General features: G+C 32.1%; 3 protein-coding genes and 4 long non-coding RNA genes across 9 annotated transcripts; 3 read left to right on the top strand and 4 right to left on the bottom strand.

Annotated features, from left to right (window-relative positions):
* Positions 1-406: 406 nt before the first annotated feature.
* Positions 407-3090, bottom strand: LOC121119553 (uncharacterized). 2 transcript variants are annotated; one of them, XR_011780545.1, is made up of 4 exons: positions 2580-3090; positions 2289-2489; positions 1186-2196; positions 407-1083 (listed from the first exon to the last, which is right to left on the bottom strand). It is a non-coding gene; the product is annotated as an uncharacterized lncRNA (long non-coding RNA). The 2 variants fall into 2 exon arrangements; XR_011780546.1 differs by having other exon boundaries at positions 2592-2996.
* Positions 2979-4296, top strand: LOC121119552 (MIT domain-containing protein 1). The gene is given in 4 exon segments (XM_040714251.2): positions 2979-3381; positions 3445-3654; positions 3657-3730; positions 3799-4296. Coding segments are annotated over 4 exon segments (789 nt in total). The 5' UTR covers positions 2979-3227; the 3' UTR covers positions 4150-4296.
* Positions 4297-8207: 3911 nt separating this feature from the next.
* Positions 8208-8546, bottom strand: LOC121119490 (general transcription factor II-I repeat domain-containing protein 2-like). Its single transcript, XM_040714161.1, has one exon. It carries the CDS (start codon positions 8544-8546, stop codon positions 8208-8210), a length of 339 nt encoding a protein of 112 aa, XP_040570095.1.
* A 424-nt stretch (positions 8547-8970) lies between these two features.
* On the bottom strand, positions 8971-9651 carry LOC139905646 (general transcription factor II-I repeat domain-containing protein 2B-like). The gene is made up of 2 exons (XM_071889156.1): positions 9628-9651; positions 8971-9534 (listed from the first exon to the last, which is right to left on the bottom strand). The coding sequence occupies exons 1-2, from the start codon at positions 9649-9651 to the stop codon at positions 8971-8973; spliced, it is 588 nt and encodes a 195-aa protein (XP_071745257.1).
* Positions 9652-10032: 381 nt separating this feature from the next.
* On the top strand, positions 10033-12967 carry LOC121120953 (uncharacterized). The gene is made up of 3 exons (XR_011780631.1): positions 10033-10797; positions 10849-11400; positions 11456-12967. It is a non-coding gene; the product is annotated as an uncharacterized lncRNA (long non-coding RNA).
* Positions 12968-17443: 4476 nt separating this feature from the next.
* Positions 17444-20943, bottom strand: LOC121120629 (uncharacterized). Of its 2 annotated transcripts, none has more exons than XR_011780628.1 (3): positions 20818-20943; positions 19628-20661; positions 17444-17675 (listed from the first exon to the last, which is right to left on the bottom strand). It is a non-coding gene; the product is annotated as an uncharacterized lncRNA (long non-coding RNA). The 2 variants fall into 2 exon arrangements; XR_011780629.1 differs by having other exon boundaries at positions 19662-20661.
* Positions 20811-22849, top strand: LOC139905666 (uncharacterized). The gene is made up of 3 exons (XR_011780630.1): positions 20811-20949; positions 21008-22087; positions 22151-22849. It is a non-coding gene; the product is annotated as an uncharacterized lncRNA (long non-coding RNA).
* Positions 22850-25668: the final 2819 nt, after the last annotated feature.

The following is a 25668-nucleotide window of genomic DNA, read 5'->3' as shown; positions in this document are numbered from 1 at the left end:
TATACGTTAATTATATGGTTATATAATATAACTCTTGCAAGGATATAGGATCTCTACAAAAATAAATAAATTATTAAATGTTTGTCATACTACCTAATTATAAGTTGTTTTACTGAAAACAATAGTTAAAATGTAACAAAATAATAATAAAAAATAACTTAAACCAAATCTAGTAAATATTTTTTGATTAATAACATATTATGTAATACAAATATAGTTTATATTTAAAAATGAATATCAAAGCAAAGAATAAATACACAATATAATTCAATTAATGAAGAAACTATTTCTCTCACTATATCATCTCATCTAAATAATAATAAGGAAATGAATTATTAACTATATTGAAATCAAACTAAAATTTTAATTTATTATAAACTGAATTCATGAATTGTTAGTCATTAAATAATGGAGGAACTGCACATTTATTAATCATTAAGAGCTTTAATCATACAAAAATATAAATCAATATTCATTGATTAGTCCAATCGGACATATGGTTTCAAAACTAATGAATACACTTATAAACAATAAAAATAAATTATATCGTATTTGTAGAATCATAACACAAAGATCCCATTAAATTTACATCGATTTAAATTATCATTTCTACAAAAATAAATAGATCGTTAGTTGAGTACAACTAGATATTTCAGTAATTAATTTATAGATCCTTGGGAATTTTATTAAACGTAGAGCAAGTTTGATAATTTCAATAGATTTATACTAATATACCAAATTAGTGTGATAAATTAATAAAGATGTTCTGTGTTTTTTAAAAAATTATTTTGAATAGTTAGTCTGACTGTAGGTGCTTAAATTTATCTTCTAGTTACGCATATACTTCATCAAAGTTATTCATTGGAACATATCTTACAAGAACTATCTGTATTCAGTATTACGAATTAAGATAATTCATACGCTGTTAGAAAAATATATTCCAGTTTAATAAGGATGTATAAGTATTACTCTCTGCCTTGGAAGCTAATTCCTGGAGGTCATCTGGTTGCCAGTTAGTCAAAATGAGCTCATCTTTTAACAAGTATTCATCCAGCAGACCTTTAATTTCTGAAGTAGTAAGACCTGAAAATTTAAAAAAGTCAAATATTGTTATGATATTATTATATTGTAAAAATAAATAATACCTAAATAAAGAAGCTTACTATTAAAAAATATCTTATTTACCTGAGAATTTGACAAGACTCAGAATACGAATATTTTTCTCTGCTTCCAGGATCTGTCTCACGCTGATATAGGAGATACCTCCACTTAGTTGTATGTATCAGCCGAACCTTCATTCAATGGGATCCGACTGGAACATGCAGAGGAGTGCATAGGAAAAGTCTTCATCTAGGAGAAGATACTCTGCCAGATCTGCTGCAGCAAGACACGTCTGCTTTGTTACTACGAAGGTTTCTGAAGCCAGGTCCTTTACTGTTTTACCACTCGATGAGAAAGTTGACAAAATTTCTCAAGAAAGAGAGGCCAAGTTTGTTCTTCTCATTCCCGAAGCTCATCTCTCTTTTCGTAGGCAACTCCAGGTGTCTTGACGTTTTTGGATATTCCACATAGTCCTGAGCTCACATTCTCCTACATGAGTGCGGTTGAAAGAAGAGAAGGTGTTGGTTTGGTGAAGAGGAGAGCCATTTGCTCACGAATGAAAGAGAGCTTAGAAGCTTGCTTAGGTTCAATCTCTGAGGAGTTGAGTAACTTCACAAACTTGTTGAAAATGTCTTCCCCAGGTCTCTGTTTGATTCAATTCTTCTTTTGCTCCCAGAAAGGAAGTCAAATTGATGGCTTGAATCACAGTGTTGACCTTGCCTTTTGAGGTAATGTGTGACACTGCCTTTTTGTCAATCAACACACCAGAGTTGTACATTTTGAATGACATATCTGTCTCAAACTTGATACTGGCTACTACTTGGGGCCCAATTTCTCATCATGGGACAGCTTCAAAAGGGCAACACTTGGTTTTGTGATGAGGATTAAGCTTGATGGGAGTGTCTCCATGGGGATTAAGTTTGATGGGAGTGTCTCTTTGGCCAATTTGTCAACAAGTTCTTCCACAGAACTCATTTTATTGAACTGTTGAGCCCTACATGACAGCTTCAGTTGGCATTGATGAAGCTTTAGGAGTTGAGAAGGCGTTGGGACAGTTTGGCCATAGGGATGTAATACATCTGGTTTGAGGTACCTCTAAAAGAAGGACAGTTATAAGCATACGCATCAAAAGTGAGCAGTTGTCTTCTTTAAAGCCTTGTCAGAGGTCTGAATTCTTTTAGACTCACAGATGAAATCAGATTCGTTGAAATGCAGGGAACACAGCTTCGTACTTATGGATGGTTCCTAATCTGTCTTCTTCAGATCTGTTTCTCTTAGAATGGCTCTCAGCTAGGCGGAATCAAATCCAGGTTTTCTCTCTTTGTTTGGCCACAGATGGATAGTAACACCAGACTGTTGTGGCTCGTTGTCATAGCCCGTTCTACACCCTGGAACACAAAACTTAGTGGTCATGAATGGAATACCAAAACACAATAAAGATGGGGTCCACAATGTAACTAATAGTTATTAGTTATTACTTATTATATTACCAAACACGTTGGATTGTTTTTTTAATGGACCCATGTTGCACGCGTATTTGAATTCATGTTTGCGCGTGCCCGGTTCTGATTACAGTAGACGTAAAGCGTTAAAGTTAAGTAGTGCAACAAAGCAAATGTAAACAAAAAAGTTGTTGGACATAAAATAGTTTATTTTTTAAACGTTAGACGTCGCTTTTCCATTTAACATTTCATTCAAACAGGTAAAGAGGATTTGAGGAAGGATGAATTAGAATAAACACATAATAAGTTTAAACACAAACATAAGCTGTTTCATCAAACACCCTCTAGCGCCTGTAAAAGAACTACATTTGGTCCTTCTTCTTCTTGAAAAAAAAAGAAGTTTATGTACTTGTAGCGCCACTTTACTTTAACGCTTAAAGGAGTCTTTGCAACAACTCATCATAAAAAAGGATGTTTTTTACCACAACGAGATACGTGATTGCCAATCACTGATTGGAGCTTGTGCCCCTCCAGGTAGTATTAGAGCCTAAAAATAAAACACATAACAACTTTTTGAAGTTAGAACTCATTGAAACTGAAGGACTTATGTCATCTAATAGTCTAGCTAATAGTTATACATTTAGAATGATATACCTCAAATACATAAACTAATATATTAAAGTAATGGGTGGAAACAGTTCCAAGGAAATAAGGAATCGAATTCAATCATCCAATTATTATTATTATCAAGCATTTGAACTGAAAAACAAGGAAAAATGGGATGAAGCTCTCTCTCACTTCCATAAAGCCCTTCATGGTTATGAATCTTTAAGCTTGTGTAAGTGTTTCTATTACAGCGTTCCTAATTTAAACAATCAAAATAATAGTTCAATGTTTATAGCATTCGATAGAGATAAACTGTCAGGAAGAGCATATGTCGATAAGACGGAAGAAATAAAGGGAGAAATACAAGCGATATGCAATAGATCTGAAAAACAGAATCATTATCATTTAAGTCAGTCGAAGTCAGTGGTTATTGATAGTTCAAGGTCGTTCAATAAATGTTCTCGAATGAAAATAACCGAGGGTGAAATTGGCCACACTTATGAGAACCTTTTTCTAATTATATGGACAATCGTGTTACTAAAGTTGATATAAACGATGCATTCATTCAAAAATTTCACCAGGTAATATAGATAACTTTTCTAAGCTTTTTTTTTTTTTAAACTATTAAATTATTTCTTTCCATCCCTAGATTCGTCTTTTTTTAAGGTTTTGTGAATTTCTTGTCAAGACATGCCCAAATCTCGAAAAGATTACATTAACTACTAGATTACATGTCGACGATGAAGAAAGACAAAAGTCATCGTTCTCAGAGATAACCAGTAGTTTGAGGCGCCGACAAATTGTTTTATCGATATTATACTCAAATACTATTCATGATAGAGAGATTCGTTTGAACAATGGATGGATTTTCAGCATTGACTGGGGCTTGGACTTTTATCAACCACCTAGAGAGAAGGGTTTTTACATTGGAAATCTTGATATGTCATTGCGGAAGTGCAAAAGGTCAACTGTTACTATTCTTCACGAATCTAGCTTATAAAGACATCTTCATCTGATATTTTGAACAATACAAATTTTTAATTTTTCAATATATCCGATGCACATTGTTAATTTGATCATTCTAAACTTTTTTTCTTAACTTTACAAATTTTGTTGAAGCAACGCAATAAATCTAAAAACTGTCAAATTGTATATTTCTTACCACCTCCAGTCTCTTCTTGATCATTTTAATAAGTATTTCCCAGAAGATAGCGCTCTACAAAAACATAACTGGATACGGTCCCCTTTAACTGTCAGAGCTAATCATCTGTGTTGTACAATGGAAGATGAGCTTATGGAACTTTCATGTGACCAAACGTTAAAAACGGATTTTGATTCTAAAAGGCATGGGGAATTCTGGAGTTCTGTGATGAATGAGTGCCCTCATTCAAAAGCAGCTTTAAATTTACTTACACCATTGGACTCGACTTATTTATGTGAGACAACCTTTTCTTTATTAACTTATTTCAAAATTGAATGCAGATCGCGACTATATATGGAGGATGATCTGCGAGTTGCTGTATCCAAAATTAAACATAGAAAAGACTTGCTTTAATATATATACATATCCGTCACATTAAGATGTTGATTCGTTTATAAACCTATTTGTAAATACACATATAGCTGATTTTATATTTACAATATATAAGATTACTTGTTCATTGTATTTTTTATTATTTTCTAACATTTTTTGCAATTAAAATCTTTATTTTTGATCAATATAGTGAAATCCCTTATATTATTTGCCTCTGGGTTGAACTTTATAAGGTTGGTATGGCTTTTAAGTCATCTATTTGTATAAAATGAACTTCAAATTTTTTATTCATCTCTCAATGAGAGGTGTAGGGGTCGCACATTGTCTAGCCACATATTTTAAGGGTCGAACTTTTTTTTAGAACCACTCTTCCAGGGTACCAGATAATTTTCGATAAGTAAATCAATTTTATGCCATGTTAGAAGCTTACTACTAAAAACTCCGATAAATTCATGTATATTTTTTATGATTTTTCTTCGTTTCATATATTCGATAAAAGGCTCCAGTATAAGGGATTGAGTCCACTTTCTTAATAATGATACTGAAATCGTTACTAACCTCAATCTGAATTGAATAATTTAGCGCAAGAGCTCAATATTATGTGAACGATAGGATAATAATGTCTTAATCCAATTTCGTTTACCAAAGATGGGTATATAGCAGCGAAATACATATAATAAATTCTGACCTCTATTGGGTTCCTTCCAAAGTCGACTGATCCAATAGAGATTCAAGGACTTTCATAGAGCTGAAAAATCACTAATTAATTCGTGATCAAATTTCTTGGAGTTGTGTAACCTTTTTGTAAATAAATTTCCCTTTTTACTTAATCAAAAAAAAAAAATACTTTCAATCTCACAAATTATAGATAACTATCAGCATGAAAAGGAGTAACACGTAAAAGATGTCTATTTTTGGTACATTATAGGTATTTTAGGCTGTTGCCCTCTCTCACAGATTTATAGTAAACGAATTAAAAACTTTGGAGCCTTCTTCAGTCTAGAAACGATGCCATTTTGATTCATTTTAACATTTTTTTTCACCTATCCATGATTTAAGCAATTTAATTTTTATTGTGTTCTTGAAAAGGGACCATTCTCATTCAAAAAGTTATTTGTATGGACTTAGAACTTATGTCTTTTCTGCATTAATTTTAAAATATTAGGGAGTAGGTTTTCAAGATTTGTTCCACATTTTTATTAGATTTTAATGTTTGAAATGGAGTACTAGTAAAAATTAAAGTCAAGTCATCTGTATAACATAAGCTCTTTAAAAGAGCTTATGAATTACTTAAAACAAATGATTTGGTCATTTTGATAGATATCTTGTATTAAAAGGTCGATGCTTAAAATAAAAAGTATTGCAGAAGAAAAGTCTCCTTGGCACACACCTTTTTGTAAAACATAAAAAAGTTACATAATGGAATCATGTTCGAGTTTTGGCTATGATAACTTCGACCATTCGAATATTATAGTCTACAAAACTCTTATCAGTAAAGGCACTCCATTATTTATTTGTTCGATAGGGTATCGAAAGCTTTAGCAAAATCAATTGCCATTAGCGATAATGATCATATTGTAAAAGCTACTTTGTCCATTACTTTAAATAGATTAAAATTATAGCGGACTAAAAATAGGAATATTTTATTTTGACATAAGTATAATTACTATAAAATCTATAATATATAACTTATGCCCAACTCTTAATAGTAGTGAGTCATTGTAATAAAATTGCATATTTGTAGCACGTCAACTCAAAAGGAAGTTAGAATATTTACCAGTGTATTTTCTCCATAAACTTTTTGAACGTAGATGATTAGTAATGGATATTGGTATATTACATGTAATAAGCATCTTTGTGATATCAAAGTTAAAGTCTGACTTGATGTATTCATCATTAACTTGATTTTATAGATGAATCTTGTTATGAGATGAGGATATTGAGTGGCGTGTAATTCTAGACAGGGGACTAAAGGCACATTTATATCGACAAATCCGACAAACCATCTGTTTCTCATCCGGTAAGTATTTTCCAAATTCCTAGGCCTCCATTTTCAGAAATCCAGACAGAAGGCGACGTTATTTTTTGCATTTTATTCAGTTCTCTATCGACTATCCCCATCTAATATTATTATATTAATATTGAATAATAAAGGCGGGAATGATAACGTTCATGATTGATAGAAGAAGATGTATATTATTTAATCAATGATGCCATAAGTATTTCTTCTCTTCTCCTCGCACGCTTTTCTATTCTTACCAAAATTATCACCCTTACGGCCATGAGATACATCAACATTCTTAACTGGCTTGAATTTAGCATATTATTTCCTCACGTGGACGTGAAACTTTTTAAAGCCGAATAAAAGTATCACAGCATTGTTTTGAAAACGATACTGTGTGTATACGGGACCTTAATTTCTATGTTGACAAAACCTGTATATGTATCTATCGGACTTTTAAAAAGTTTTTCAACCCATATTCAATTACATTTTGAAAGGTTTAAGATGTCTTATTTGGCATTATTGCTTGAATAAAGAAAGAGTCCGTAGATCTAGCTCTAAAATAAGACCTTAAGCATATATTTTAGAAAAAAAGATGAATGTAAAAATATTACAAGTTTTTATTTAGATCCATGTCGAAAGACCACTCCCCCACATCCTCAAACAGATGCGGTTTACAATGTTCGTAAACGAATAGAAAAGGACAATCATTACCCATTGATGCCGAGAATTATCTACATCAAAATTTAAGTTAATTGTCATTTTGTTTGACTCATAGTAGTAATAAATCACATTTAAAACAAGGAAATTTCAAAATTTACTTAAAACCCAAGGTTAATAGAAATACATTCTATTAACCTTGCCTAGTTATAACAAGTAATGTAAATCCTGTTAATTTTTTAGCCTGCCAATATTTTGTTACATCTGATTATATGTAGTTGATCTCCTCCCAGGTAAATAGAAATACACTATACACTAACCTAGTAATGTGTTCTTATACCAAGGGCGGGCAACCTTTTCAAGAGCAGGATCATTTTTCAGAATGCAACAATTGTCGGGGGCTCCACCAAAAAACCATGATTTGGTATTTTTTTGCTTTTATTTAAATTTGAAATAATAGTATATACAACTTGGATATGAAACAATAAACATGCATGTATTTTATTTATGAATGACAGGAGTTATTAAATGCATATTTTTATAATATTCATAGTTCGTGAGAAGCTTGATGTTGGAGGTTTTTAGCCAATTAGTTAATGTTTGGTTTTATTCTTGATGTGCACAGACGCAAACTATGCAGCAGATGACTGTCAGGTAGATTGTTTCTCAGTTTGCTTTTCATGTGTTTCACATTAGAAAACAGTTTCTTACAGGTACTTCCATACATCCATACAAATCTTCTGGCAAACCGCTATAAATTACAGTAATTTGCAGCTGGTTGAGACTTATAAAAGTCAATTAGGTTCATCTCTTTGAAATTTTGTATGAGAATGTCATCCTCCTGCAGCGCGTTCAATTCAAGCTAGACCTGTACAGCAGCTGAGCTTATCTCACAGGTACAAGGTAATGAGAAAACAGTCATCTCACTTTTGAGATATCTGAACTCTGCAAAACGAGAGGAAACCTCCTCCCTAAGTACTGCCACTCTCTGAGCATAACTATCCAGGATCTCATTGTTGCCATTGAAGACAGATTTAAGGGCGGGAAAAGGGTCAACTTTTGGTTCACGCAGACTTTGTTCATAGAACTGATGATCTCTTTCAAATGTTCGGAGGTGCTTAAATAAGTCATGTACCAACTTGTTTTGTCCTTGAAGCTTGTCATTGAACTGAGAGATATCATTTAAGAACGCGAGGTCCATTCGCATAGAGGATCACACCTCTTTTTGTTTCAACTTCAGGAACATAATGATATCATTTAATAATAACCAGAAACGTTGCAATGTTGATGCTCTGCTAAGCCAGCGAACCTCTGTGAAATAAATAACATTCTCAGACTGGCTCTCAAGGTGTCTCAAAAACTCTCTGTGGTTTAGGCCTCGTGAGCGTATGTAGTTTACTGTTTTTACTACAACGGAGTTGGCATGATCCATATTGATAAGTTTAGCGCTCAGGTTCTCCTAGTGTCTGATGCAATGAACTGCGATAATATCTGGCATGAACTCACGTACTTTGGCAATGAGGTCATTGTGACAGCCAATCATAGATGGTGCATTATCTGTACATAGTGATACACATTTGCTGAAGTCCTTAATTCCCATTTTCTGTAGTGATGCTTGAACACCTTCAAATATATCTACCTACACCTCTTGTAGTGCCCTTCAACGGGTTCAAGTCAAGCAGTTCTTCAGTTACATTGAAATCCTTATCTACAGCTCGAATAAATACAGCCAGCTGTGCTGTGTCTCTGATATCTGTACTCTCATCTAATGCAAGTGAATAGTATTCAATATCACTTAGTTTCACCTTTAATTGATACGCTATGTCTGAGCCCATATCTTCTACTCGTCTGACTATAGTGCGGCGTGAAAGAGATACGTCTGAAACACTTTTTAGCATTTGTGAGCACTTAACTTCAGCAAATTTCTGTAAGCACTCTTTTACTGTTAGACCATCAGAGAATGGCTTTTGTTGTTTGGAGAGAATCTTTGCAATCTCAATGCTCACTATAGTATTGACAATGTCACCCTCAGATGATCGTGTTAACACTTGCTGCTGCCCTTGTAGGTTTTTGGTCAACTTTTTTGCAATCTGTCTTTTCTCCTCTATGTTGAACTTCCCATACTTTTCACCATGATTTGTTTCAAAATATCTCTTAATGTTGTACTCCTTAGTTTGAGCTACGAAATTCTGGCAGATTCAACATATAGTTTAGTTATTTACTGATGTAAACAAGTATTTATCCTTCCATTCAGTATTGAATTTCCTGTTTTCTTCGGCTACTGTTCTTCTTCTTTGAGTAGCCATGACAACTAGACAGCACTTAATTATTAAACCTTTCGGGACAGACGGGACATGAGAGTCCCAACACCTTAAAATTAAAATGATATCTAGTACACGATGACTCGATAAATGTGTAAATAACACTTGTGGATTAAATCCATAAGTCTCTATTGTTCCCAAAAAGAAGCAAAAATATCTTTTTCAACGTGTATTTTTGTGTGTATACATATTATCTTATTTAACACTCTTTGCATTGCCGCTGTAATCATCATCTTTGATTCAAAATTTAGTTGAAACTATAATTGCATTTAAAATGCTTATAACTTTTTTCTGGATTTGTATAATATTAATAAAATTTTCATATTTATTAGAATATGCTTAATTTTTTTTTCCGAGTAAATATCCATAAATAAATTACTAGGAGAGGAGGAAAGGCCACAAAATAAATGGCAAAGGGCCACGTGCGACCCCCGGACCGCACGTTGCCCCCACCTGTCTTATACTTAAGGTTGATAATTTTGGTAAGAATACAAAAGCGTGCGAGGAGAAGAGAAGAAATACTTATGGCATCATTGATTAAATAATATAACTATAATATTCTTCCAGCAAGAACGTTATCATTCCCGCCTTTATCATTCAATATTAATGTTACATGGTGATAGTCGATAGAGAACAGAATAAAATAACGTTGCCTTCTGTCTGGATTTCTGAAAATGGAGGCACAGGAATTTGGAAAATACTTATCGGATGAGAAACAGATGACTTGTCGGATTTATCGATATAAATGTGCCTTTAGTCCCCTGTCTAGAATTACACGCCACTCATTATCCTCATCTCATATCAAGAGTATGGATATTCATCTATAAAATCAAGTTAACGATGAATACATCAAGTCAGACTTTAACTTTGATATCACAATGATGCTTAATGCATGTAATATAACCTTATCCATTGATAATCATCCTACGTTCAAAAAAATTATGGAGAAATACACGGGTAAATTCTTCCCTTCCCGACGAACCATCATTAATTAATGGAAGGATGTTGGTAATGATGTCATTTATAGAAATATCCCCATTGTAAATTGTGAAGTTAAGATAATTTTCAGCATGTTTAGAGTCATCCTCACCAAATTACGAAATGGAACTCTAAATTTTGTACCATCTAAGAGTAAGTATTCATTTTTATAAAATCTAATCATAAAATATGATTCTATTTTAGCTAAAATTATCAAGAATTATGATACACAACTCATTAAATGGCAAAAACAACTGCTTAAATGGTCACAACAACGGGGGTAGTAGCTTTGGATGGTTCGCAACTAGTTTATCTGACACTAGTTTCTTAACTTAAAGTCTTGGGTCATTAGGTTTTACAATATTATATAGTTAATAAATATTACCTTTTTATCACTTAAGGATTAGCTATGGTTGATAACCTCCAAGGAAAGGTGTTCAGAAAACTCATAAAAGGCAAAAACAACTGCTTAAAAGGTCACAACAACGGGGGTAGTTACATTAAGCCAAGGACTCTTATAAGCAGGACCGGTCACGCGCAAACATGAATTCAAATACGCGTGCAACATGGGTCCATTGAAAAAAACCATGCAACGTGTTTGGTAAGATAATAAGTAATAACTATTATTTACTTTGTGGACTCCATCTTTATTGTGTTTTGCATATCCAATCATGTCCACTAAGTGTTGTGTGTGCTTCCGGGTGTAGAACGGGTAAAGTAATGAAGTGAGACCCTTGGCAAGGCTCTAAAGAAGAGGTAAGACAGCTGCTCACTTTTGATTCGTATGCTAATAACTGTCCTTCTTTTAAAGGTACCTCAAACCAGATGTAGTAACATCCCTATGGCCAAACTGTCCCAACTACCTCTCAATTCCTAAAGCGTCATCAAGACCAACTGCGACCACGTCACGTAGGGCTCAACAGTTCAATGAACTACAACGGCATGTTGTGTGTCACGAATCATCAATTGGAGCACTTAAGTACTACTCTAAAGAAGACAACAGCCCTGAGTTTAAAGACACAGCCCAATTTTCAGAGTTAGTCAGAACTATGCGGAATATCCTAAACGTTAAGACACCTGGAGTTGGCTACGAAAAGAGAGATGAGCTTCGGGAACCAATCTTTGAGAAGAACAAACTTGGCCTCTCTTTCTTGAGAGATTTTGTTGACTTTCTTATCGAGTGGTAAAACAGTAAAGGACCTGGCCTCCGAAACCTTCCTAGTAACAAAGCAGACGTGTCTTGCTGCAGCAGATCTGGCAGAGTATCTTTTCCTAGATGAAGACTTTTCCTATGCACTCCTCGGCATGTTCCAGTATGATTCCATTGAATGAAGGTTCGGCTGGTACAGACAACTAAGTGGAGGTATTTACTATCTCAGCGTGAGACAGATCCTGGAAGCAGAGAAAAAGATTCGTATTTAGAGTCTAGTCAAACTCTCAGGTAAGTAAGGTATTTGTTAATAGTAAGCTTCTTTATTTAGGTATTACTTATTTTTACAATATAATAATATCATTACAATATTTTACTTTTTTAAATTTTCAGGTATGACTACTTTAGAAATTAAAGCTCTGCTGGATGAAAACCTGCCAAAAGCTGAGCTCATTTTGACTTACTGGCAACCAGATGACCTCTAGGAACTAGCTTCCAAGGGAGAGAGTAATGCTTTCTACTTTGTTGCCGGATATATTGGTTTTTCTTTGAAGAAGAAGATCAGCTGTACATCATGGTAAGAGTTAATGGTGATCAGAGACACACCTCCGGACTCAATAACCTTTGATAGCCCTACCAATCAGTATGTAGACCTTAAAGAGTTCCTCAACATAATGTACAGATGGTTCTCGACTTCATCCGACCTTCTCTACCTCTCCCGTCTTTATGCTTACACCATATTCTCTTACATTACAGCTACTGCTGAAGAGACAGTTTACTTGGCCCCCAAATCCTAGAGCTTAATTTAATGCCACATTCATTGACAGGATGCAGGACATTTTAAACTCTGAAATTATCATCGTTGTGGGAGTAAAGTACGAGGAAGGATACTCCTAGTCAGCTTTTCTTCAAAGAATTGAATTTTCTTTGATTAATGTTATGGGTAAAAATTTAAGTGCAAAACTGAATGATGACATCCGATTTTTAACAAAAAAGAAAATGGCAGCTAAAAATTCAAAAGCTAATAGAAAAAAAGCTAAGTTTCAAACAAAATCTTCTGACTTGTAGACTTGGACCAACTTCGTACTTTTTGATAGTGCCTTTTCTTTTTTATATGATTTAAATGTTTATTTTGATTAAAGTACTGATAAAATATAACTTCTATTAGAAATATATAGACCCATATTTATTATTTTGATGATTTTTCCTAGCAAAATACTTTGCAAAAATTCTTTATTTTGTAGCAAAACACTTAAAGGGAGATATTCCATATATGATATAGTTATAGATAAAGTTGATAATATAGTAGAGAAAAACGCATGCAAGGAGAAGGGGGGGGGGGAATACATATGGTATCATTGTTTAAATATTTTAAAATATTTTAGGCTTAGATTTAAAAAAAAATTGAATACTTACTGTTAGATAGTACAAAATTTAGAGTTCCACTTCGAAATTAGTAAATATTTTATACTTTTTACTGATAACTTGATCGTCATTTGGTGTGGATGACTCAAAACATTTTTATATGTATTTCTGTAAATGAAATCAGTACCAACATCCTCCATTAATTTAATGATGGTTCCACGGGAAGGGATAGGTTTACCCGTGTATTTCTCCATAAATTTTTTGAACGTAGATGATTAGCAACGGATAAGGTTATATTACATGCAATAAGCATCTTTGTGAGATCAGAGTTAAAGTCTGACTTGATGCATTCATAATTAATTTGATTTTTTAGGTGAATATCCATGCTCTTGATATGAGATGAGGAGAATGAGTGGTGTGTAATTCTAGACAGGGGACTAAAGGCACATTTATATCGACAAATCCGACAAACCATCTGCTTCTCATCCGGTAAGTATTTTCCAAATTCCTGGGCCTCCATTTTCATAAATCAAGACAGAAGGCTACGTTATTTTAGGCATTGTATTCAGTTCTGTATCGACTATCAGCATTTAATATTATAGTAATATTGTAAAGGCGGGAATGATAACGTTCATGATTGATAAAAGAAGATGTATATTATTTAATCAATGATTCCATAAGTATTTCTTCTCTTCTGAATAACCCAGCTTGGGAAGTTACCTTTGAGTGAGTAGAGTAGTTACACATAATTTTTTAAATCCATATATTCGTCGCCTTGCCTCTTTATTCGTTATGGACTCATAAACGAAGTAGACCATTATCACTTTTTAACTTCATACACCGAGTCACAATGATATATCATATGATGCATAGGAAGTGGATATCCTAATTCATATAATATGAATTGACATGGTGTTAGAGTTTTAGATAGTTTATATCTATTGTACATTATTCAGTCCTTTGTATAGATTAATTTGTTCGAGACACTCAACCAATATTTCACAACTACATAATATAAAATAAGTAACTTCTTCACTCTATTATGACATAAATACAACTCTTTTATTTTAATAGTACACGGATAAATTAATAAAAAGGGGCAAGAAACATACTTACACATACAAAAAGTCAACTCCAGAAATAATAATAATTAATAAAGATATACACATATATGTGTATTTATGTAACATATAGGCAACACTTGTAATAAATGATTTTGAGCTACAAAAAGTCGACGATAATTCAAAATGTAAGGGACATTTATAAAAGGAAAATTGCAAAATTGTACTATTACTAAATAATCTGAAATTTTCAACAAAAATATTTAGAAATGTAAATTTCATTATGGTCTTTGTATGTATTTTTAGGTTAAATTAGTTACTTTAATATTGATAAAATACAATGAAGTCAAATAGACTTTTTGCTAAAATACACATAATTTGCTATTATATATTATTTATCCCTAAAAATTGGGGCAGTAAAAAACTCTATTACAAGCTTCTACCCAAATTTGTGAAAAATAATTAATTATTTAAGAAAATAAGAAGTAATTGCTAAAAATAAAAAAGTGGGTATAGAAAGAAAATTTGCAAATAAATAAGTGAAATACGTTCAAGTATTAATATAAAAACATTGGAAAAATAAAAATATATGAAAAGCATTGCCTTGAATCTCCACACATTTTACAATTAGTTATGTCTATGTAAGTTATGTGTCTTCTCCTTTTATACATTAAAACAAAAAATATGTAATCGCTATTCTAGAAAATGAAGGATATAAAATTATCTTATTAAAATATTTAATTTATATGAGTTATAACTAATGACTTGAGAATAAAAAAACTAAACATAAGTTTAGCTCCTCCAGAGCTGATCTATAAACTGTGTATAAATAGATTACACATTAAAAAAAAAGCAAAATAACATTAAATTAAAAGTAAGTATTAAGAGAATAAAAATCGTACTCCACAACGTTGGAGTAAAGAAAACATGTTATACTCCGGGACTGATGTTTTTTTCTGATAAACACTGATCCAAACAAAGTTGACAAGATAACCCTCTTGATTGAGCATGATCGAGAGAGACATAGTTCCAAGAGGGAAAAGAAGGCTTCTGGAGAGAGTAAATTCAGGAAATATGAAAAAGGAGATAATTGATTAAGAGATAGTTCAACATGATGATTTTACCGACCATCAGAGATAGATATAGTCTTAAGTAGTTTGTCCTGATAAAATTCTTTGGTAATTTCCAGCTTGAGAGGGAAGTCGAGCCGGAGTCTATAAAGAGTGAAAGAGTCTTAATATTAATAAAATATCGCCTATTACTACTCGAACCTACTCCTTTTCATCTATCGACAATCATCAATTTCATCCTCCTCTTTTCTCTTCTCTTCCTCTTTTCAATTCAAATCTACGTAAGCAGTAACTATAAACAAATTGCTCGGGCCTCTAACTCCCTTCTCCGGATCACTTACTCTCCCCTGTTTCTAGTTCAACTCTGGATTGAATGCTACAAGTTACAACAATCATCATCATCATTCATAGGATTATGCTGGGTCTCGTTAATAGATTTCTAGAATATATCATGCATCCCCTTCACAGCCAATCACAACTGTCCAAACTTCAATATGTAGGTTTTAATGCATTTTGAAGGAGACACGGAGTACTACTGCAATGGTCCGTTGCGAAGAATCATTGTGCAGTCAATTACTTAATCAAGAGGACATGGAGATGATTGCACTAGAGTTATAGAATTAGATTAGGATGTGGACCTCATCGATGAAAGTCTGCATGCATTTCTGAATATGATATATAATGATAAATATATATAAATATTTTATTAACTTATCACTATCATAGATTGTCTTGTGCTCACTTCGACCCTTGACTTGTACTTACTTCACTGTGCCTCAGGGATACAACTATGTTCTTTGTAGCAATTAACCATCTTCATATTACTGGGACGATTTTGGATCCTAACGAATGGAAGTAAAAGCATTGTTTCAAGTCCCTTCTGGACTAAAACATGATTTTTAGGGGTTAATAAATACAAGAAACCGATTGATCTGTTGAGTTGAAGATTGAATAAGATAAGGAGATCTTCAAATTTTGAGGTTTATGGTTGAAATATCATTTACTCATATAATAATAATATAATTTTTATTTCACAGTCAATTTCAAACTTAGAAAGTCCATTCATGCAACTGAGTCGGCTCAGTACGTTCACTTAAAAGAGTTATTCAAAAGAACGAATGGATCGACACAGCACTAGTCGAGAACTACTAGAAGTAATACACTATTACACAAACTCAAAGAGGCAAATATGATGTAAATGATTAACCATTATTAGCACGAATGTTATAGATGAAAAATGAAAAATATTTTATTTATATTTAGCTTATTTCTGTTAAAATTCTAAGCCTAAACGATTTACTATTAACTATAGTGTATAATTATATAATAGGTAAATTAGAGGGTATGACTTTGTGTCATTTTTGAAAACCTCTTCAAATATTCAATGCTACTACCTCCCTCAGTAAAATTTTAATTTGTCCTAGGAAAGAATAGGATACTAGTAGAATTATTGATTCTCATAGTAGAAATCTTAATCTGTCGGACAAATTACGATCATGATCTCTACTAGGAGAATCAACGATTCTACTGGATTTCAATCTCTACTGTGACATTTACTTATACTTGATGACTGTAACTCCCTCTGACCAATTAAAAGAACATTAAAACAAAAAGATTATTTTTCTCACAAAATAGATGAGACACAAAGCTGAAAAATGCTCTTAAGTATTTATCAACACACATAAATTGACCTGGAAGACTTTCAGGGATAATAAATTAAAAATGGTTATAAAAAACCTTTCTTGTGTTGAGCTGTTGAAACTCCCAAGAATTCACGTATAGATTTATCTAAAGCAAAATTAATGGAGGATTCAACATTATTTTCAATTTCACAAATTAAATTATCTTTTTGGAAAACTAAATTTATTTTTTTGCATACAAAATAAGGATTTAAGTAATACTTTTAATATTCATAAAATGTTGAATTCGTTTTAAGCAATTTAATTCAGTTAAAATATTTTCATTTATTTTTCTATCACAGTCATTTTTTTAGATGATTACTGAATGGGTAATCGAGGAATTTTTTTTTCCGAAGTCGAACTTGCTCTACTAAAATTGTAAAGCCATTGACATAAAGTGTCTTACCAAAAGTCCATTTAATGATTTGAACGCTAAAAATTTTAGAAAAGAGTTTTTTTAACATAAAATCTCAATAATTTATAACAACTCTATTTGATTTATTCCAGAGATAGTTGTCATTAAAGACTACACATCATCGTAAACCTACAGTACACTTTTAAAAAACTGAAGTGTTTGTATTTATTTGTATAAATTTGACACTTCTATACAAAAAAGTGATTTTATTTTCAGAACTAAGGCACGAAACAGAGGACAGAAAATAATGTATAAACTCTTCTAAATATTTTTTTATTTATCATTGTTATTCTTATGGTGAATAAATTAGAATATATTGATGTATAGCTAAACTGCCTTCGAGTATTTATGAATATCATTAAAAATTTACAATCAAAATAACATATGTGGAATATTTCATTCTCCAAATAATTTTAACTTTATTTGTATATAAATCGCATAAGGGGCCCATTTAGGTGAATAAATTTAAGAGTTTGTGATGAATTTTAAAATTCATTAATGATTACATTTAGTTACGTATAAAATATTATTTCTCGGGAATATTAGAAATCAAATTAATGTCTTGGCACGAAATACTATTTATGTTTAAAGGATTTTAAGAATAAACTGAATTAACAATCAACAATTCCTTAATTATACTTCAACTTATAATCTAGGATTTAAAATTTTCTTGATAATTCAAGATTTTTATCTTTATTGAAACTGATAAATTCAGAGGAGGTTTCTTCCATTTTATTTTACTCTTAAAATTGTCATTTAAAATTGAGGTTACAAAGTATTCAATGTGATAAATACTATCTGTAATTTGGTAAAGTAAAATAATGAATCAAACATTAAGGTACCTATGTTTCTATCGATTCTAAGTAAATAGCTATGCAAGAAAATTGCAAGTGTTGAATTTGCTCTGGGATAAAATTGTCTGTCACTTACTTAGAATTTTAGATTGGATAATTTAATCGTTAAAACAAAGTTTGTTACATTACCTTCAGATACTCTTAGATATTTATTATAACATTAACTTTTGCTTTCTTCAATCTAAACGGATGTACCCTTTAGAAAATTAGGGCATTTTATTATGTGGCCATGATATACAGAGTTCGGAATCACAACGTGGACTGTTAATAAATGCTAATTATGTAGTTAAAATAAAGAGGTTTTGTAATTTTTCCTGCATATTCCAAGTCTATTATCGTTTCTGCATAAGTAAACAATAATAAACATTTCTCAGATCTTTCATCATGAGTGAGCAAGAAGCAAAAAAGCAGAGGATTTCAGACCTTCTGGATGCCAAAATTGAGGTGCCAGGGATTATGGACATTGTGAATTACTCCATGAGCCTCATTTTCGAGGTGGCCAAGATGAAAATGGATGGAAAAGGCCCTCAAGGAAAGAAGGAAGTGGGGGACACAACTTAAAAAGGGACTCTGAGTTTCTGGGGGACCTGAAGGACCCCACAAAATCCATGAATCGCCTCTTTTACGAGTTTGACTGGACGAGGGGAAAATCAGGAGGGCTGTGTAGGACTTGGGGTTGTCCTCTTACAAAAAGAAACTACGCCACTTGTTGACAGACATCTCTGAAGGAAAGGAGACTGAAGAGGTGCAAGAAAGTTCGTGCGTGGATCAAGGCCAATGGATCCACAGTAAAAATTTTCTCTGACGAGAAGATTTTCACTGTAGAGCAGGTCTGCAACCGTCAGAATGACCATTGGCTTAGAGGATCAACAGAGGTGCTCAAGAGGGTGTTCTGTACAAAACATCCAGGCCAAACAATGGTCCTGGGGGTCGTGGCGTCCGACAGAAAGAAGATGGTTCCCTTCTTTTTTTAAGGGTGGGGAGCAAATCGGCCAGGAGGCCTAGACTTGATTGCTGCTGAGGGCAGCCATATTGAGTGAACATGTTCACAAAGGTGGTGTCTCAAAGTTTTGTAAAAAAAAAAAATTTATAAAAAAATATTGAAATTTTTCTGAAATCAGTCATTCATTCCACGTTCTGCTTCCGACCCCTGTGCGATTTGAATATTCAGTGAGTTGATACAATTTGACAGGATTGAATGAAACATCTTATCTTTTGCAAAAAGTCCGGAAAAAATCTTGAAAAGTATCATCGACTCAACTTAAGAGACATTTAGCGAGTAAAAAAATAAGTATGTATTTATATATATACACCCCGCCATTTTTTATCTAAGTTATAAGAATGTGGTCATATTAATGAAATCTCGAAGGCGTTTAGGTACAACTCTACACTATAAAATATGAGTTGATGACTAATTTTTAACCTTGAGTGTGTGTAACTAAAGCTCAAATAAATAAAATAAAATAAAGGGATTGTACATTATTTAAATGATAAAATAAAATAAAGGGATTGTACATTATTTAAATGATAAAATAATGAATGTGTCTTGAATCTTTGGATGAGATTTAGCAGCAAGTATATGTGGCTAAAGCTCAGCCATGAAGTACTATAGTTTCTAGACTGAAGACTGGCTCATTATGTGAAAAAAGTTCTAAATCAATTATTATTATTATTCTTTCATTTTCTAGGAGTGAAAATCTAAGTATTGAGTGAATACGTGTGAGTCTGCTCATGAAAAATGGAGAATAACACTGATGATTTCTTGGAGAGTTATCTTCTATATTATTAAAGTAAATTTTGTCAGTTTGTTGTCTGTTTGCATTTAATATATAGATGTTTTGCCTGTACTAATGCTATTTTTAATATTGACGGTTCTCTTCTTTATTGCAGTAATTCATTTTTTCCCCTAAAATTATATAACAGGGAACTGATATTAACAAGAGTCTTAATTTAGTAATACCATATGTCTATCTTCTCCTCGCGTTCTTACAAAAATCACATATCTAACTATGAGTTACATCCGTAGAGAAATAAATAAATAGAAGCAACAAGTTGCGCAAAAGTTTGGGTAGTATCACAGAGCATGTACAGGTAGCGCACCCAAATGTTCGGTGTGAATCAACAAGACAGATAAGTAAATTAATTTTTTTTTTTAAATTAAATATTTGAACGAACATTAATTAGCTAAGTTGGTTACAATAAACTTTAATCCCCCAAAAATACACTTAAATATTGCTTTGCCATTTTAATAGCTTGATAAAGCATTTTTCAACTTCAACAAAGAAGAATTTTCTCATTTACTTTTCAGTGTCCAAAATGTAAAATTTAAATGGCCGGGGAACTTATTGTGCTGCGATGAATTGTGTCAAAAATAGGAGAACCAATCGTTTGTATTTCTTTAGATATCCTCTTAACGATGATATCTGGAAAAGATGGATTAAGAATTATCGTCGAACCAATTTAAGTGGAAGGTCGAGGGAGTCATACAACATTAGTCTTAGACTTTGTGATAAGCATTTTGAGTATTGCATGCTCAATAATGCTACTTAAAAAATGAAAAGAAAAAAGAAGACTGATACCTAATGCAATTCCCACTATGTTCGATGTACCGAATCCTCCTCCCAAAGTAACTCCTCAACGTCATCTTTTTCAACGAAGCATTTAAGATAAGGACACGATTCGTTTGACTTTACTTGAAAGATATTCAGCAGGTATGATTATTACATATCTTATAAGAAGATATACGGCTTGTAAAGACATTTTTTGTAGATAACATTTACATGAATGTCTATACATCCGTTAAATCCCATGAACTTTTTCGAATGCTAAAACTCAGACAAAATATCTATCTCAAAACAATAAAAAGATTGCAGCAAGAAAAAAAGGCAATAACTCCCATCTCAGACAAATGTGAAACACATAATCTCTTCATTTCAGCCATTCTTGTCTAAACTGCAACATTCTCAATATCTACTCAGCTCTGGGATGCAGTTGGAAAGACCGAAAACTCCTATACAGATGAAGTCAAAACTTTTGCAGTCAGCGCCTACTACAAAACAGATGCTACAGATTTCTCTCGGGAAAGTTCAAACTACCTGCTGTTTCATCAATACATGCCTGGATGTCAAAGTTCCACGTGAATAAGGGGTTATGTCCTAATTTGCTAAGGCTACTGACATTTAGATGGTAACACTTTGGACGAAAAGGATCGAGTGTGCAACTTAATTGTCGATGAGATATCATTGCACAAATGTGTAAATTTTTACACCATCCTTGATCAAATTGTTAGACTAAGGCAAAATAATCTGGGTATACAACTAAAATTGAAACAAGTGAAATGTTCTTGTGGATTAAAAGATATAGACTCACCAACCCTTCGCCGTGCAGACCTAAGATAACAAAATATGTTAAGAACGTTTTACTTGTGAGCAACTTCCGCTTCTTCCTTCACTTATCATGTAATGGGATTCTTAAGCCCTTTAAAATCCCTATTCTTAAGTATATATGACCTCCAACATTTCCCCAAGATTACATTCGTGAAAAGTTACCTTTACAGTTGTCCGTACTTTGCTGCACTATAAAGTCAAATGGATGAATAACGAACTAATAAGTGCTATCAAACAGAGCCAAAAGAAACTAAAAATTACAAAGCATTCGTAACTGTTGACACATATTAACATCATATCATAGAAATTTGTAATAAACATCATTGTGATTGTTCTTAAGATTAGGTATACACACCAGGCGCTCGAGGAAGCGAATATCATCATTAGTCACAATATCTTCTAACTAGGCCTCTAGTTGTTTCTGCTCTGTGTTAATAATAATATACTCCAGCTTACAGTTAGGGTACGTTAAAATATGATTTTTAATCATATTAAATATACATTTATTTTAATGGACTTATATCAGTTCCAGTGACGTCTTAGGTTAGGTGCATCATGACTTGGACTCATCTCGTGGCATGAGGAATTGGATTCAGAAATATGATAACTTCGACTTGTAAAAATATGCGCTATGGACATTTAAGGATCTCTATGCGACTGAGTTGACAAGAATGATGTATTAGATGCATTGGAAGAGGTCAATTCGCATGCGAATTGATATTTGTATGTACCTATATTAAGTAAATCAGAGCGTATAACATACATTCCAGTCTGTTTTTGGGGTTTGAAATGGATGACATGACTAAAAGGTAAAGTGATAGAATCGTCTCCATGTATTGCTATGAATTTGGATACTATATGATCAATCAGACTCAACTTCTATAAGAGAGCAGGAAGACAAGAAGTCATGGTAACTTAGAGTAGTTTGGGAATCTTTAAAATAACTTAAACTCGATAAAAATGGACTCGACTACAGCACAGGGGTTACATTCAAATGAAAGAGTGTTTTGTATAAACTGTTTTGGCCATCCAAGGATTTATGTACATTAAAGAACATCATTAAAGCAACTATAGTATTTGTGTTAATGAATTAAACAAGTTTGAGTTAGAAAGAGTATGGAAATGAAGTGATCGACAAAACAACTATTATGAAATGTTTTTAAATTTTTCATCGTATATTTTAATAATAAAAATTAGATATTTTAAAGATAAAAGATATCAACTATTTATTCAAGAGTTTATTCGTACATTTCTTTATTTGTATTTTCCCAGGTGGATCACTGTCTGATCCATTATTCGTCATTTACTGTAATTGAAGTATTTGTTTTCCAACAAAATTAAACGAAAAGTATTTCCAGAACAGTAAAAAACAATATGCTTAATTTCTTCTAAATCCGAAAAGTTTACGAAATCATCATCATCATCCCAAACAGAGTCATGACATTAGGATTGACGTTTCTTTTTTTAGTGATTTCATATCTATTAATTGTTCTGGTCACCTTGTCTAGCATTATTTGATTTCTATGACTTCCACATTGCCTATTGAATATTATTATTCAAGAAAATAAAGCTTGAAATTGAAATGGGGGTTAGGATTCAATCTAAGCTATAGAAATTACGTCCAGATGACGAGCTCTTGTTCAAATTGAAGAAAATGTAAGCAGCACAATATTTTTACATTTTAGTAAAATTATATAATTATAATTTATGAACAAATACAAAATATAAAGTTCGTGGATTGAGATCTTTAATCCCAACTGTCGAAAGTATATTCAAATCTGATCACGTATTAAAAAGTTTGAACAATCAGCTTCGTCCCTTTAGCTGACTTTGAAAATAACATACCTCCGAGCTGCAGTTTATTCCTGGGGACTGAAAATTTTAATCTACTATTCCCTTACTTAGTCAAACTGCCAATAAAAATCCTTGGTTGCCTCTATGTATTTCTTTCGGTATGGTTACATCCATCTTGTCTGTTATTGAAGGAACAAAATAGATCTTGGAAATAATTCATAAAGAATAAAGGCAAAATTAAATATATTTCTCAATGGTATATTTATCAATTTATAATTGTTTTTGATTAATCAAAATATTTTTATATTTGACATTAAAGTTGGTTGAACATCAATTCAAACATGTAATACATCATTCTTGTCAACTCAGTCGCATAGAGATCCTTAAATGTCCATAGCACATATTTTTACAAGTCGAAGTTATCATATTTCTGAATCCAATAAATGTATATTTAATATTATTAAAAATCATATTTTAACGTACCCTAACTGTATTAATATGAATACATGCAAAACAAGACTAATGAGTCCAACTAATGCCGGGTACTCTCACAAATTGTTGAGAAAATAATGGAATTATATCAAAGGTAAAATCCAATACTAATGTTCATATTTTGAGATTCAAATAATTTTTTTTACTAATTCCAGATCAAGAGAAGTTTCAATTAATTGAAATTATATTAATAATATTTTCATTAATTTAATGCTGACAGAAAATATTTTTTTTTTTTCAATAACAAAAAGTGTTAGTATGGAGAAAGGGACTAGTAGACACGAAATTCCCCTTTTAGCATGTAAGAGTAAGATTGGGATGTGATTTTTTTTTTTTTGTAAATTTCACAAAAATAAGCAACTTTTAGCATAGTTAATGGTATTTTAGCTCTAATATTAAGTTTAATGTTGTTACTTTATTGTGTAAACATGCTCTATCGATGATGCAAGTTGAGACAGTAGGGATTTTTATCGATAAATAATTAATAGAATATTATACTGTTTATCGCTATAAATGAAACAAAATTTGATTTCCCAAAATATATATATATTATTTAATTCATAATCCCTTCATAAATTCCATCCATTTCAACCCTTAAGTTTCAGGTTCTGTTCAATAGAGAAGTGAGGCGATTTTCACAGGACAGACCATGTGTAAATCTTTTGTTAGGGTAATTTCTATATTTTTTTAGAAAATCAAATGCAGGGCTCTAGTTTTCAAATGAACTTGAAAAAAAACAAAAACATATAAACATATTCTCAAATAGTCTTATTAAATCATATAATATTTCATTAAATGATGTTTTAATAAGAAAATGCATTTCCTTTTTTTTAAATGATTTTTTTTTCTCGAAAAGGTCAATTATATTTATGGCCTTTCATATAAAATACATTTTGATGGATTAACTATTTTTAAAGGGTATTTAAAAATATTTTATGTGAAATTTCTTTATTCCTTATTTACCGTCGCTTTATCTTTCTCCACCATATAAAATATTTATCGTTATTTTGACCCTTGCACTCCGCAATATGGTTCCATTCTTACCTCACAACGAATTATAATTTTTTTTTATATTTCTCAAGTTGTCTCAGCTAGTGTGTTTCAACTTGTCCCAACTATTATCTCACTGAATATGCACTTAACCGATTAATAACAATTAAGTATTAAATTAACCACAAATTATAAATGTTTATATAATAAAGAGGATTTAAGAATGTAACGAAATCCATGAATTTCAGAAAAAAAATCAATGTGCATGGAAAAAATTACTCCAAGGTTATAAATTCAAAAATATGTCACAGCTCAGGATTGGGTGTACTCCCATCCTAAAAGAGTATAGTAACTAATACCTGCAGCACTAATATTTATCAGATATTTAAATCAATAAAATTAATAACATAGTCATGGATGCCTAATAGTAGTAATATTAAGACTACACCTAATTTCATCCCATCCCCTGACCCCTCCCTCTGATTGTAAGTGTCAGTGCCAGGATAATGAATTACATAGAGCAGCGTTTCTCAAACTTGTTCCAGTTAAAGAAACTTTCAAAAAAATAAAATCTCAAGGCACCCCAATCTAAAATACTATTATAAATGAGACTGCATAGCTTAAATTCAAATGTCCTGCTTACTTAGACGAGGCAGTAGTGAACAGATAATTATAAAAACTGTAAATAATAATATCTTTAACCTTAAAAAACAAAAATTTATAACTTGCTTGACCGCCCGACCCCGGTGGTCTATTTATACAAAACTT

This window comes from Lepeophtheirus salmonis, chromosome 6 (assembly GCF_016086655.4).
Source record: "Lepeophtheirus salmonis chromosome 6, UVic_Lsal_1.4, whole genome shotgun sequence".
NCBI classification, from domain to species: Eukaryota; Metazoa; Arthropoda; class Copepoda; order Siphonostomatoida; family Caligidae; genus Lepeophtheirus; species Lepeophtheirus salmonis.
This window is presented reverse-complemented; position numbering and strand designations above follow the sequence as displayed.

Excerpts from the sequence above, each read along its gene's own strand:
- LOC121119490 (XM_040714161.1), bottom strand. The coding sequence starts at position 8,546 with ATGGACCTCGCGTTCTTAAATGATATCTCTCAGTTCAATGACAAGCTT.
- LOC139905646 (XM_071889156.1), bottom strand. The coding sequence starts at position 9,651 with ATGGCTACTCAAAGAAGAAGAACA. Across the intron at positions 9,535-9,627 it reads CTACTCAAAGAAGAAGAACA|AATTTCGTAGCTCAAACTAA; the intron begins GTAGCCGAAGAA and ends TGAATCTGCCAG.